We start from the raw sequence: 15,081 nt of genomic DNA, 5'->3' as shown, positions 1-15,081 counted from the left end.
AAACTGATGATTATAGTTTCTAGCATTATATAGTTATATTTTGACTAAACTAAATAGATTTTTAGATCTGTCTGATTTGACGATGAGGTTGTGATTAATAGTGGATGATATTCTCGCTATGATGAAGGTTTCAATAATAATTATTGTAGGTATAAAAGAAAATAACTTTCAACTGTCGGCATTCGTTTTTATACTGACAGCCTGACAGCATGTTTTTTATTAAAAATTAAATCAAATCAATTTATTCTTACAATTTACAAATAATACAGTACAGTTACAGTACATTTATATACACCCTTACGTTGTGAGAGACTCACATGTAGGCTTAAGCCTGTGTTTGTGAGGGCCTGGCGTAATTCGCTGAATTTAAAATCGATAAAACTAAATTATGAAAATTAATATTATATTAAACTAAATTTGAGAAAAAGACAGATTGCAAATATGATATGAATAAATGTTGATAATATAGAAAGAAAACAAATAATTGGCTGCAGAAACAACCAGTTATAATTAATGACTAAAAAGTTAGTAAAACTAAAAGGTAGATACACTATAGCGATGCAATTAAATACTAATTCTCCAAAACCTAAAATGAATGATGGTGATGACGATGGACGATCCAATCAAAAACATTTAATATTATAACAGTAAACTTCACTGGCTACAACAAAAATATAAGCACTATGGGACTTGGATTCCGAAGGACCACAGACAAGATTACCAAGTTCCACATTCCCTACCTGTATACAGAGAGAAGCATGCGTTGACACTCTTCTTGGTCACTTCTCAACAAGTCGCTTATACTGGCTTTGATGTTAGTCAAAAAGCCATCAAAAAGCGTTGATGTTAATCATTTAGAATGATAGCTTAATTTGAATTCTTTTCAGCAGTAGCACATGACTCACGAAAATTGCAAGTTTTCACTTTATATGAGAAATTTAGGAAAAAATGTTTGAAAAATACGAATGAGTCTGATTTAACTTATTTACGATTTGTATTTATTGATCTCTCACTGTAAATAGGCTTAAGTATTTGGATCAATTGATCCAATAATGCAATAATTAATAATAATATTTATGGATAAGTAAATACTACTAACTTATTCATTTATGTTTATGATTATCTATTAATTACTTGATTGTTGATGAAAATTGACAGTGTCTCCATACGGGAATTCTTACAACACCAGCATGACAATACAAAGATCTCCTTTTCTCTTCAAGGAGAGTGAGTTTAAATTATATTTCTTTATTCATGTGTTTTTCAACTGGCACCAGTCCTGTAGTATACACTTACATTACATCATCATTACCGGCCTATCATACTATATTTCTGTTGTAATATGGCTAATCTATAGTATTGTATATTACTATAAAGGATTAAAGGATTACAATGTACTCTATCAGATTATTTTTTTTAGTGCCAGTTGCAAAAAAGCCGGTTAAAATTTTAACCGTGATTAATTCCACCAGAACCAATTAGAAAGCTTATTAATTTTATGCCAGAACATTTCATTGCAGGAAAACCTACAAAAGCACTTAAATTAAAAATTGAAAGCTGGATAAAGACAGAAGATATCATACCTAAAATATTTTAATTTGATGTACATATACTGTCTTCCTCAGTTCCTCTGAATTTATTATTAGTAGTGCTATACTCCCAGATTAATTTTCTCTCTCTGAGTTTAAGTTTTATTTTTTGTGTCATGTGTACTGTATTGTATTGTTTTTCTAATTCTCTCTTTGCTTACAAAAGGAATTGCATATATGCTACAAATGAATTACATTATGTTACTAAATGGATTACATATGTACAGTGAATTGTAGATTAATAATTACATGAATCATCTCTTTTTCTTTTGAGTTTTTAAATTATTATGAATTCATTCTAGTTTTTCTGCTCTCTTAGTATTTCACTCTTAGTACTTCGTCTTTTCGGATTGAAATTTTATTTTTTTTCTAGTTTTTCATACATTCCATATGTTTCTTTTTTCTTTATTATATTTTTTCTATTTTCGACTGAATCTCAAGCCACTAATTATAGCCGACTGATTACTCGTTGCCATCGCTCAAACTACTTAGTTTTGCTGGTAACGCCAATGATAATATTATAATCGATTTTTAAATTGAAAATATTTTAATTTTAAGTTTTTGCAATGTATTGTATATGAAAATTTTGATATTTTCACATTTGTAAAGTTTGTTTAATGATTTTGGCAATAAATATTTCTTTCTTTCTTTTTTTTTCTTTTCCATCTTATCAAAAACGCCTTCTCTGGTTCTTGTAAAGTTAATTACGATTAAAATTCAACCGGCTTTTGTGCAACCGGACCTCACAGTCTAATGTTGTTTATATAAAATCACTAGCTGGTGTTTTTCAATTGGCACCTGTCTTATAGTGTTCTACACGTGTTTACATAAAAATAACTGTATTCCTTTAGCTGGATTCCCACATATCAGTATCAGTCTAGTACAGTGAGAATATTATTCTCATTAGTTCTAATGGGACGTTTCATACTCGCTTCGCCGCTCTGAGTGGGAATAATTACATTAGGGGCCGGTTTTCGAGCTCGGGATTTAGGTAAGTTCTACAACTTTAAACAACTGGAGTCAGAAAATTGGCTTTCCAAAACGGGGCGTGGTCGCAGTAACTAGTTGCAGTAAATTAATCTTTATTCTCTCATTTCTATAAGTGGAAACGTTTTTCCTTGACGAAATGAAACATTCTTAAATAATTTAAAATAGCTGAAACTTTATACAGTAATTTTCTCCTTATTTTATTTTGTGTTCAATTTTCTAGTTTTTCGAATTTCAATTTAAACGTGACTTTGACTATAACTACGCCCACTACCTCCGTAAATAAATCCATAGTGCATTCTGGTGACGTCAGCACAGGTAGGGCTCCTACACCAATAACAATTTGTTGATTTCAGTTGATTTATATCAGCTTAATAAACAAGGCCATAGTGCATTCTGGTGACGTCAGCACAGGTAGGGTTCCTACACCAATAGCAATTTGTTGATTTCAGTTGATTTATATCAGCTAGTGTTTTTATTGGTGTAGGAGCCCTACCTGTGCTGACGTCAGCAGAATGCACTATGGCTTTTTTTAAGGAGATAGTGCTACGCCACGTTTCGGAAAGCCAATTTTCTGACTGCAGCTGTTTAAATTCTAGAACTTATCTGAATCCCGAGCTTGGAAACCGGCCCTAGAACTTATGGGAATAATATTTTCACTGTTCACTGTCACTGTTGTGAGCGAATCCAGCTTTATTCATCTTATAAATGTATTCACATTACGGTATTGTATTTCTTGTGAACTAGTATATCTAGTACCATCTTTCACAGACTTTGGTAGAGAGTTAGTGGGGAGGATATTTTTAATACTCTTTCCAAAGAATGGACATTGATATGTCCAAAGCTCCGCCAATTTATGTAGATGCATAACAATATAATTATCTATATTTATTTTATTACAAATTACTTTTTCATATCATATACAGTTCAATAATTATTTTCTTAGTCTATATTATGTAAATTCATCTATAATTTTGCTGTATTGTAAGCTATTGTATATAAGTGTATAAGCCAGTATATATTGTAATCTACATAAATAAAGTACTCAATCAATCAATCACACTTTATCACTTTTGGACCTTTAGGCCCGGTTTCTTGGGCACTCATTAAATTATTAAATCTAATGTACAATTAACCCTATAAATTTAATATAAATCTAATAGTCTATAAGATTAAATCAGTGTTATAGAAACCAGGCCGTAAACTGATTATCTTGGTTATATTCTCCATTGCGGTTCTAGTCAACTAGAGTCTAGACAGTCCAATTCATATTGTAAACTTGGTGTAGCTCGCATAACAAATACTTTTTGGTAGCATAAAATGAATAAACTTATTATTGCATTACTGTTTGATTTTAAGTTATTTCCAATGAATATTTCTTGAAATTTGGTAGCATACCATGAATAAACTTATTATTGCATTACTGTTTGATTTCAAGTTATTTCCATTGAATATTTCTTGAAATGCTGTTGGCTCCATTAAACTAGATCGTCCATTAGTCGAATAACGTGTAAATACGATATTACTGTTGGATCATTCAAAGTTGAAAACCGTTACCTTAGAAGAAATAGTTCGGAATGCATTGTATAAAATGCAATCAAATCAACTGACTGCTGCAACAATCCATCGTGAGAATCAGGTTATAAAGTTATCATCTGTTTAACATTGGTTTGCTATACTTGTCTGTTATCAGACAAAGCAGATAGCTCTATATTTTAATACCTCCACACACCAAATTATTTGTAGGTTATGAAGAAATGTAATGAACTACCAGAAAATTCTCAATTATACATAATATATTATATTATACTTATAAATATATTTGAGATAGAATTGATCATAATTAATTAGAATCAATATCTATCAGGCCAGATTTACCGGGTTCACTTGAATCACAGCTATCTACTATAGATGGCGGGTAGAAAAATAAATGTTGGCAACTTTGTCTTCCTATCATTTCTACCAACTTTATAGTGTGAATCTCATTATAGTAATCAGCGTTGCCAGAGCTTGTTGTGCATGGCAACCAAACAGAGAGACTTTTATTATAGTGAGGTCCACGTTATAATGACAGTATTTGATCAACTTTGGTTTTGATATCCTTGTCTATCATTCGACAAAGCCGGTGGTACTATCTATTTCTAGGTCCACAACGATGCCAATTATGTTTTTGACAGTGTAGAAATATAATTAATTAATTCAGAGAATCGGCATCGCTATTTTTCTATCTTTATCCACTGTCATTATAACGTGGACCTTACTATAGTAACTATGCTATAGTGAGGTCCACGTTATAATGGTTCTTTATATGGTTATAGTGTTATAATGGCCACGTTATAATGGTTATAGTGTTTCTTTAGCAATGATATTGCTATCCTTGTCTATCATTCAACGAAGCGGATAGCGCTATCTCTTTCTCGCTTTGCTCTGTTGCCAGATCGTCTTTTAACATTGTAGAATTAATAATAAATTTACAAAATAATTCATCTTATTATTATGAAAATTCATTGTTAAATTATTGAAAATATAATTTATTGCTCAATAAAATATATTTGATTATTTTAAACAAGAATGAACAGTTAATATTTCATCAATAAACCTGTATCAGATACCATCTATAGAAGGCATTGACAAGACTGAGGATCAACAAAGTTGTTCTCCTATCTTTCTCCACTGCCAATAACTGCCATAACCTGGACCTCACTATAGCATCAAGATGCTAGTCGACTAACACGACAATTTAATAGTTTCGTTCACATATCCTTCATATCTTTATGGTTTCTATAAAATAAAAAACTGAAGTACCTGAAATCTAATTGAATATTTTGTGAATTACAGGATCAGCCGTGGGGATTATGCTACCACCGGATGCTGACAAATCGGTGTACAATCTGTTGGAGGACATTTTGCACTGCATTGTGACCACGGAGCCGATCGCCCCGCCCCGTCACCGCGTTAAGCGCGATGAGACCAGATCGGCGGCTGTCTCCAGGTCTATTGTGTCAGGTAAACTATAGCCACAAATTAATCAAATCCAGGTTCCAGGTATTATGTGAATGAATACTTTTTCTAAATTTTCAAGAATGGTTATTCATACTTCTCTGAATTCTCAATGATACCAAGTCGGCGGCTGTTTCACTGTCTATTGTGTCAGGTAAACTATGATTACCTCAATCAAATTTAGGTTTCAGGTATTATTTCCCCAAGTTTACTAGAATGAATACTCTTATCTTGATTTTTAAGGATGATTATTCATTCTTCTCTGAATTCTCAATGAGACCAACTCGGCGGTTGTTTCACTGTCTATTGTGTCAGGTAAACTATGATTGCCTCAATCAAACTTAGGTCTCAGGCATTATTTCCCTAAATTTTCTAGAATGAATACTTTTTCTAAATTTCCAAGAATATTTTTTATCTAAATTTTTTTAAATGACGATTTTTTTAATTTTCAAGAATGATTATTCATTTTTAAGAATGATTCTCTAATGAGAATCACGTTGATGATGAGTGAGTACACCTACAGATTTCTCAGCTATTTTATTCAGATTACCGCTCTTAAACTTTGTAGATAGAATGATTTTATGTGGATGTATTACGTGTTGAATGTTTGGTATTCCATATTAGTGAGTAGAAGTTAGTGTGTAGATTGTGTGTTTGTAGAAGTACGTAGTAGTTTGATATTCAAATTCGAGCTCTGAATATTTTTCTATTTTCGTATTGATTTGTAACCTATTTATTTATTTATTTCATTGACAATCACAATTCATAGTTTTAATATATAATATGATTGGGAGTAGACAACAGGCATAGCCCAAAACTGTCTTCTCCCAAATTTTTACAAGTTGTTTGTAAAACCTATCATCAGTTTCAAATATTTCATTAGACATTACTATTCAATACAGGCCTAATATAGGCTTCAAAATACTCTTTATTGTTCAGATTAAAAATTTATTCATTGGACAGACTAAAAAACCTGTTCAAGTGGATCATTATAAAAATGAATGTATTAATAGCTAGCTAGCTATTCATTGATTTTTTTATTCTGGAAAATTCGTTTTAGTTGAATAAATTCTGTAATTATTGCTTTTTTGCACAGATCCATTTGAATGATACCTCCCTCGTGATTAATAGCTATTAATAGCTATTATTAATTCATTTTTTTTATTCTGAAAAAATCGTTTTAGTTGAATAATTTCTGTAATTTTTGCCCATTTGCACAGATCCATTTAAATTATACCTCCCTCTTGTGAGATTGATTTTTTTATTCTGAAAAAATCGTTTTAGTTGAATAAATTCTGTAATTATTGCTTTTTTGCACAGATCCATTTGTATGATACCTCCCTCTAGTGAAATTAATTTTTTTTATTCTGAAAAAATCGTTTTAGTTAAATAAATTCTGTAATTATTTTTTTTTTGCACAGATCCATTTGAATGATACCTCGCTCTTGTGAAATGTCACTGAGAAAGTCAATTTTGCAACTGATTTTTCATTACAGGGCACTGTTCAAACACAAAACATTCAATTTCACTTTGCAATCACCCTCTACTTTTTGTAAAATTACTTCTTATATAATTATTGCACCATTCACATGGATGATGAAAAGTTATTATCTTCTCCCACGTTATACTGTAGGAGTATTCAGGGTGGCCACCTACCGGGAAAAACGGGAGAACCTTGAATTTCTCATGATTTTACTAACCGGTAAAAATACCGTGAATTCCTCATGAATTTTTCCAATTACTCATGAATTTTTCATATATTTCAATCAATTTAGTAAAGAAGTGTATAGCAGCAATAAACTCAAATAAAAAAAAATATATACTTGATGGCTAGCAATAATAATTGGCAATGTTTTTGAACTACCTAACATAAAAAATCTAAAAAATCGATATTCTTGTCATGTCAAAAATTATCAATATATTTTGAAATTAAATATGCTATTTGCTATAATTCTTCATGGAAGATCAAACTGAAAATTTCCAAAATAAATTCTTTACGAATGTATCTTGTTCCTCAAATACTGCGGATACTCTACCTGGAAAATTTGAAATTTTACTCTGGAAAATCGGGAATTACTCATGATTTTTTATTTTGAAATGGGTGACAACCCTGAGTATTGTAATTAATCAAATAATTTAATGATTATTTAAAAAAACATGTTTTCACATTAAAAGGAACTAATGCCAATTTGATTGGCATTGGATAGTTAGAATAGGACCTCCTATATACAAGGTCCTGGAGGAGGTATATCAGAGGTCCTGGTTCAAATAAAGTATCAATAATTACAAATGATTTAGATTTTTCAACGTATATGAATCAATTTTCTGTATAATAAGTAGTAGTTCATTTCATTGTGATTATCAAACAATAAATTATAATGTTGTGTATCCATACTTTTTCACTGTTAAAATTAAACTTGAATTTTAAAAAACACTTTTGAAGTGAAAATACACTTACTTTTGTAGTGACGATCGTTTCGACCGTCTGATGATGACCAACAAGTCGAAACGATCGTCACTACAAAAGTAAGTGTATTTTTACTTCAAATGTGTTTTTTAAAATTCAAGTTTAATAAATTATATTTAAAGAGTCCCGGATGATGTGAAATATATTTTATATAGTTCTAAATTTGGAAAGAAACAAAAGAATCAAAGAAGGGAAGTGATTGAAGAAGAATAATCAGGAAATGTTTTGAAATTTGAAGAAAATGAAAAAAAATAAGAAGAACAAAAATAAAAAGAAAATAGGTTTATGATGTGCACAGGCCGCAGGCATTACATCATGCAATTAGAGTGTGTTGAAATACTATCAAGCAAATCAAGTCAAATAGACAACTATGCTATTATGTCAACGTAATTATGTTGAGTGAGTATATTAATTTGTGATATTAAAGCTCGTTTTGGGATTTGAAACTAATCCAAGCAACATGGATTTGAAAGACTTTGTTGTTATGTTGTTAGAATGTGTTTTGTCCTGTCTTATGTTTCCGAATGTATTGTTTTGTAATTTTGTGCTTGTATTGTTGGATTTTTGTGTTGTCCTAGTTCTGTGATTGTCTCTAATTTTGTGTATTTTTTGTTCTGTGTTTTATTGCTTGTTTATTAACAATTTAAACATGCTTTAGATCCAGATGTAGCCAACCTCTCATGAACCGCAAAACCGTTACAATTATCTCAAAACTTCCAGTTTCATTGTAAAAGTTTATATTAATTAGTAAAATTATTCACTACATCAATCCTCTTATCATTTTTAATTGCAAAGCAATACTACTGTATTGTTTATAATATTGACTTGAGTGTCTAAAATTGTCTAACAATAATTTTGTCTTATAAATGGCTATCCAAAGTTCCACAGAACATATTAACACTCTTCCGGTCTTTTCTCTAAAAATGTATTATAACTCTTTCACACAATTAGAAACCGTATGTATATATAGGGTGTCCCACCAAGGTTGTAACAGCCGTTGACCATAGATTCTACTCGACATTTCTGACAAAAAATGCTCAGTAAACTTTTTTCCTATCGACCTTAGTTTTCGAGATATATAGACTTTTTGATATTTTCAGAATATGAAAATGAAAATGAAAAAATTCTTTATTAGGCGGAGTTAGGACTTATGCCCACTTCTGGTCATTAAATACTCAATAACTCGAAAACTACTGGTCAAATTTCAATTTCAAGGGTATTGTTGGAAAGAGAAAAACATTTCAAACAAGATAAATGTAATTTTATTTCTTGTTAGATATTTTGTAGTTTTTTATTAGGGCTTTAACTTGAAAAAATTCTATTCTTCAAATTTCAAACCGCTTTTTCTCATTTTTTCTCCGGGAAAATTAGCATTCTTTCAAATGTACTTATTCCACCGTTTAAATCAAATTGAAATTCACTTTAATGCTCCAAAAAACTTGAATATTGAATTGTTGAATAGTTGTCAAAACTTGAATAATAGTCAAACATTATACAACATTTGTAATGTCCTATTCTACGATTTCTAAGAGTAATCAGATTACTAAGAGTATCGAGTTCCCGATTTCCTCCAATTTCTTGGAGTCTGATCACTCAGAATGCCCACCAGTGTCTAATGTCAAATCTACAAAATAAAGATATCTGACGTCAAACTTTGTTAGAAGAAGTTTTTGGCAATAACCAACCTGTTTTTCTTTCCTGAATATGTTATCTATTTTCTTTATCCAATAAATAAAATAAATGAATACGGTAGATAAACTCCTTCATAAGGAACTTCCCAAGTTACAGTCTGTATATGCCACCAAATTTGAATACAATATTTCACACATCCAATATTGGACACATGCTTACATTATTAAACAGTATCTAACGATTGAAGTCTTTGTATTATTTCGTTTTATCTAGAGTTTCAGTCACTTTAATAACGAATTTCCTATGCTGCAACAGTCTTTATATGCCACCAAATTTGATTACAATATTTCACACATCCGAGGTTGGACACATGCTTTCATTATAAAACAGTATCTAACGATTGAAGCCTTTGTATTATTTCGTTTTATCTAGAACTTAAGTCACTTTAATAACGAATTTCCTATGTTGCAACAGTCTGTATATTCCATCGAATTCGATTACAATATTTCACACATCCGAGGTTGGACACATGCTTACATTATTAAACAGTATCTAACGATTCAAGCCTTTGTATTATTTCGTTTTATCTAGAACTTTGGTCACTTTAATAAGGAATATCCTATGCTGCAACAGTCTTTATATGCCACCAAATTTTATCACAATATTTCACTCATCAGAGGTTGGTAACATGCTTACATCATTAAAACTGTATCTAACAATCAAGCCTTTGTATTATTCCGTTTTATCTAGAACTTTGGTCACTTTAATAACGAATTTCCTATGTTGCAACAGTCTGTGTATGCCACCAAATCGCAATATTTTACTCATCAGAGGTTGGACACATACTTACATTATTAAACAGTATCTAACGATTGAAGTTGTATTATTTCGTTTTATCTAGAACTTAAGTCACTTTAATAACGAATTTCCTATGTTGGAACAGTCTTAGTGTGTCACCAAATTTTTTCACAATATTTCACTCATCAGAGGTTGGACACATGCTTACATTATTAAACAGTATCTAACGATTGAAGCCTTTGTATTATTCAGTTTTATCTAGAACTTTAGTCCCTTTAATAACGAATTTCCTATGTTGCAACAGTCTGTGTATACCACCAAATCACAATATTTCACTTATCGGAGGTTGGTCACATGCTTACACCATTAAAACATTATATAACAATCCAAGCCTGTGTATTATTTCGTTGTCCATAACACGTTTTTAGTTACTTTTTGTTGATTTTATTAACGCTTTTTAATCTAGATAAGCATCGTCACAAGAAGAGATCACACCGAGACCCCGAAGATGCCGAGAAAAAGTCTCATCGCAGGCATCGAAGACATCATCGGCGACATCACGATGATGAGGATGCTGTTGATGACGGAGAATCAGTGACGTCATCCTCCAAGGACTCCCATCGTAGACACAGGGGGAAGAAACATCATGGATACGATCTGCTTCCGAAGAGTAGGCATAGTAAACATCTGTATGGTGTTCCAGTTTTTGGGAACTACAGGACTGTGTTGGGAGTGAAACCTTCTGAAATGGTTGTTGCTGAGGAAGAGAAACCGCAGAAGTTGTTGGTGGAGAAGAGGGTGGAGAAGGAGATGGAGAAGAAGGAGAAGGAGGTAGAGAAGAAGGAGAAGGGAGAGAAGGAGGAGGAGGAAGAGGAAGATAGTGACGAAAGTAGTAGCACTGAAGGAAGCAGTGACTCTGAGGATACCGTGGAAGAAGCAGAGGAGGTAGCACTGGATCCGAAAGAGGAGAAGAGACGGAGAAAGGAGGAGTACAAAGAGGAGAAGAGGAGGAGAAAGGAGGAGTACAAGAGGAGCAACAGTAAGAGCAGCAGCAGCAGCGGTGGACAGGGGAAGAGGAGGGGAAAGCGGTTTGTGCTGGCCTCCAAATACAGAGCTCCAGGTGTGATGAATTTTGATGATAAATCTTTAGGTGTCTATTGTCCATTGATGATGAATAATTTGCTTAAGGTTCACATAAGTGGTGCAAAGATAATGTGATCAATGCAGTAGTTGGTCTGAATTGTGGATAAATTGTAATTCGTTAAAGTTTCTGAGCCAATGTAGTGAGTTCAGCTGCGTTTACACCAAAGTTATTAACAAAATTGAATGAAAAAGACTAAGAAATTGTCAGAAAACCACAGATTTATTGATACTTAGAAAGACCGGTTTCGGTTATTACACCATTGTCAATCTCTGATAAACTCAGATAAGTCTGATAAACTCTGATAAGTTCAGAGACCGAAACCGGTATCCCAAGTATCAATAAATCTGTGTTTTTTTGACAATATCAATAACATTAATCGCACATAACCTTTATTTGGACAATTTATTTTATGAAATTGGGATGAAAAGAAGTTTTGGACTGTAGTCTGTTTCTTTGTCCTTAAGTTGATTGTAAATGATGAATAATAATAATAATAATAATAATTACCACAATATCAACTCCTCAACTACACAAAAAGTTATTAACAAAATGTTCATTTCTCCGTCCTTTTAGATTCTATAAGATTGAACATAACTTATCATACACATGATGAACAAGTTATGTTTGTCAAGTTCCGTTCAATCTAATAGACTCTATAAGGACGGAAAAATAAACATTTTATTAATAACTTAATCCTTATAGATTCTATTAGATTGAACGGAACTTGACAAACACATATGTTCATCATGTATATGATAAGTTATGTTCAATCTAATAGAATATATAAGGATCAAGTTATTAACAAAATGTTTATTTTCCGTCCTTATAGATTCTATTAGATTAAACGGAACTTGACAAACACATATGTTTATCATGTATATGATAAGTTATGTTCAATCTAATAGAATCTATAAGGATCAAGTTATTAACAAAATGTTTATTTTCCGTCCTTATAGATTCTATTAGATTGAACGGACCTTGACAAACACATATGTTCATCATGTGTATGATAAGTCATGTTCAATCTAATAGAATCTATTAGTATTAAGTTATTAACATTTTGTTTTGGGTGTAAACGCAGCTTTAGTGTAACTCAAATCATGTTTGGTGTTTGTAAGCAAATACGGTAACAATCGAAATTTGTCTTAGGGCCGTTTGCACAGTCAAAGCTTGAACTGAATTTAATCAGATGGTGGCTTAAACTCGAAATGAACCACATTATAACGAACTAGATTGGATTTAATCCAGTTTAAAATGAAATATAGTTCAAACTGAAACTGTGCAAACAGCACTTAGGGCCGGTTTCCAAGCTTGGGATTTAGGTAAGTTCTAGACTTTCAAACAGCTGGAGTCAGAAAATTGGCTTTCCAAAACGGGGCGTAAACGCAGTAAATCGTTGCTGCAAAGTAAATGTTTATCTTCTCATTTCTATAATTGGAAACGTTTTTCCTTAAAGAAATCAAACATTCCTAAATAATTCAAAATAGTTGGAATTCTACACTATTTTCTCTTTGTTTTGTGTTCAATTTTCTAGTTTTTCGAAATTAAATTTAAACGTGACTATGACAAGGACTACGACTACGCCCTGTTTCGGAAAGCCAATTTTTTGACTCCAGCTGTTTAAAGTCTAGAACTTAACTAAATCCCGAACTCGAAACCGGCTCTTAAAAACGTTAAATCCGTAAAAAAACTCTTGTTAAGTTCTTCCTTCATGACATTTGTCATCTGTTTGGTGTTTGTCTGTTTGACGATAACCATTGAAAGAATATTTCAAGAAGAGCAACGCCAATCAAAAATTTTACTATTTTGTACCAATATTCTTGGAGTATTTATAAATATTAATAGTGAGATTCACTTCAAACTGTCAGCATTTGTTGAATGCATAAGGAATGCTGAAAGTTTGATGTAAATCTGACAAAAATTCGTTCGCCGATGAAATTGGCTCACTCCATCAACATTTAAAGCCCCAGTTGCCCAAAAGCCTGTTAAATTTTAATCATGATCACAGGTCAGGAGAACCAATCAGAGAAGACTTCTTCGCGGAAAAGCCTTCTCTGATTGGTTCACATGACATTTGCAAAATTATGATTACATTTTTACAGGTTTTTGTGCAACTGGGCCAAAGAGTTTCAAAAACGTTTAATATGGAACATTTTTTGTCAAGTTATTCTTTTATTTAATTCTACCTCATAATAATTCAGATTTGCTACTGTATTGGTTCTTGTAAAAATGGTTTGGATTATCTTTGTACCACTTATTGTTGAATATAAGCTCTGCTAGAATGTTGTAAATCGCTACATATTTTCAGCGGAACTTGGTGAAGAAAACTTTTGCAACGGTGGTGGAAGCTGTCCTGAATTTGTATATTTTTCTTGTGATAAAAACACTTCACTTGAATGGGCTACTTTTACAAATTAATAAAACAATATTGAAACTTGAAGTACTTTTATTAAATAATAAATTAATTATTAGATAAAAAAGGGTACTTCAAGTTCCAATATTGTTTTATTAATTTTCTTGTGATTTTTTTGTGTATTTTTCGCATATTGTGCGTTATTTGGCGAAGAAAAACTCTTTCAACGGTGGTGGAAGCTGTCCTAAATCTGTATATTTTTCTTGTGGTGGATTTTCCGAATACTGTATCAAATGGTAATAAAGCTACACTCTCAATCACTTTCTTTTTCTTCTCTTCATTCTTTTTATCTCTATGCTTCTCTTTTGTGATGTGTGTTGAATGATGAATCTTCGATTTATATCGATAATCTTCTACTCAAAAGCAAGATCTCTTCGACCTTCTTATATTGTTTTCCTCACTTTTTCTATTATTCATTTCTCTATTTTTCTTCTTTCCACTTTAAACTTTGTTCTTTCTTCTTTTGTGGTGATTGCATGGTCGCATGTGAGTTGTTCTGTAATCGTTCAATTCTAACTGGGTTGGTTTCAACTAATTCTTGAATTTCAAGCAAATATTTAGTTGTAGATTTTACTAGTGTTGGAAACACTAGAGTGCACTCTGAAGAATAGGCGTTTGGGGTTTTTTAGTGTATCGACTAATGCAGTTATCGACTTTCGCTATTTGAAACTAAAAGAGAATTTCAAGGTAGATGAAATATTCATTTATAATGTATCTCATCAAAGAGAAATATTGAAATAAGATAGAATTATAGTTATGTTATCTTTCATATAGCATATAATATGGAATATAAACTTAGTTTATTCTATCGTATGCTTTTTTCTCTAAGATCCATCTACCTTGGAGAATTCTACCCAGTTAGAATAAATTCCTTTTCTAATTATCCCACATTTAGTTGTGAAATATGTTGCAAACACTAGAGCGCAATATGGAAAGATTAGGCATTTGGATTTTTCTTATTCAAAGTGTATCGACTGTGGCAGTTTATCGAGTTATGCTATTTGAAACTAGAAGAGAATTTCAAGGTAGATAGGCTATTATTTATAGAATG

At 31.7% G+C, this 15,081-nt stretch overlaps 1 protein-coding gene across 2 annotated transcripts in view; it reads left to right on the top strand.

Annotated features, from left to right (window-relative positions):
* Positions 1-15,081, top strand: part of LOC111047385 (protein spartin) — a 49,666-nt gene that overhangs the window by 16,801 nt on the left and 17,784 nt on the right. For both annotated transcript variants that reach the window (XM_039439270.1, XM_039439269.1), the window contains exons 6-7: positions 5,415-5,582; positions 10,940-11,593. In XM_039439270.1, coding sequence (XP_039295204.1) covers positions 5,415-5,582; positions 10,940-11,593 — 822 coding nt within the window. The remainder of the gene's footprint in view (positions 1-5,414; positions 5,583-10,939; positions 11,594-15,081) is intronic.

The sequence above is a fragment of the Nilaparvata lugens genome, chromosome 12, assembly GCF_014356525.2.
Source record: "Nilaparvata lugens isolate BPH chromosome 12, ASM1435652v1, whole genome shotgun sequence".
In the NCBI taxonomy this organism is placed as follows: domain Eukaryota; kingdom Metazoa; phylum Arthropoda; class Insecta; order Hemiptera; family Delphacidae; genus Nilaparvata; species Nilaparvata lugens.
Note: the sequence above shows the minus strand (reverse complement) of the source record. Positions and strands in the feature narration are given on the sequence as shown.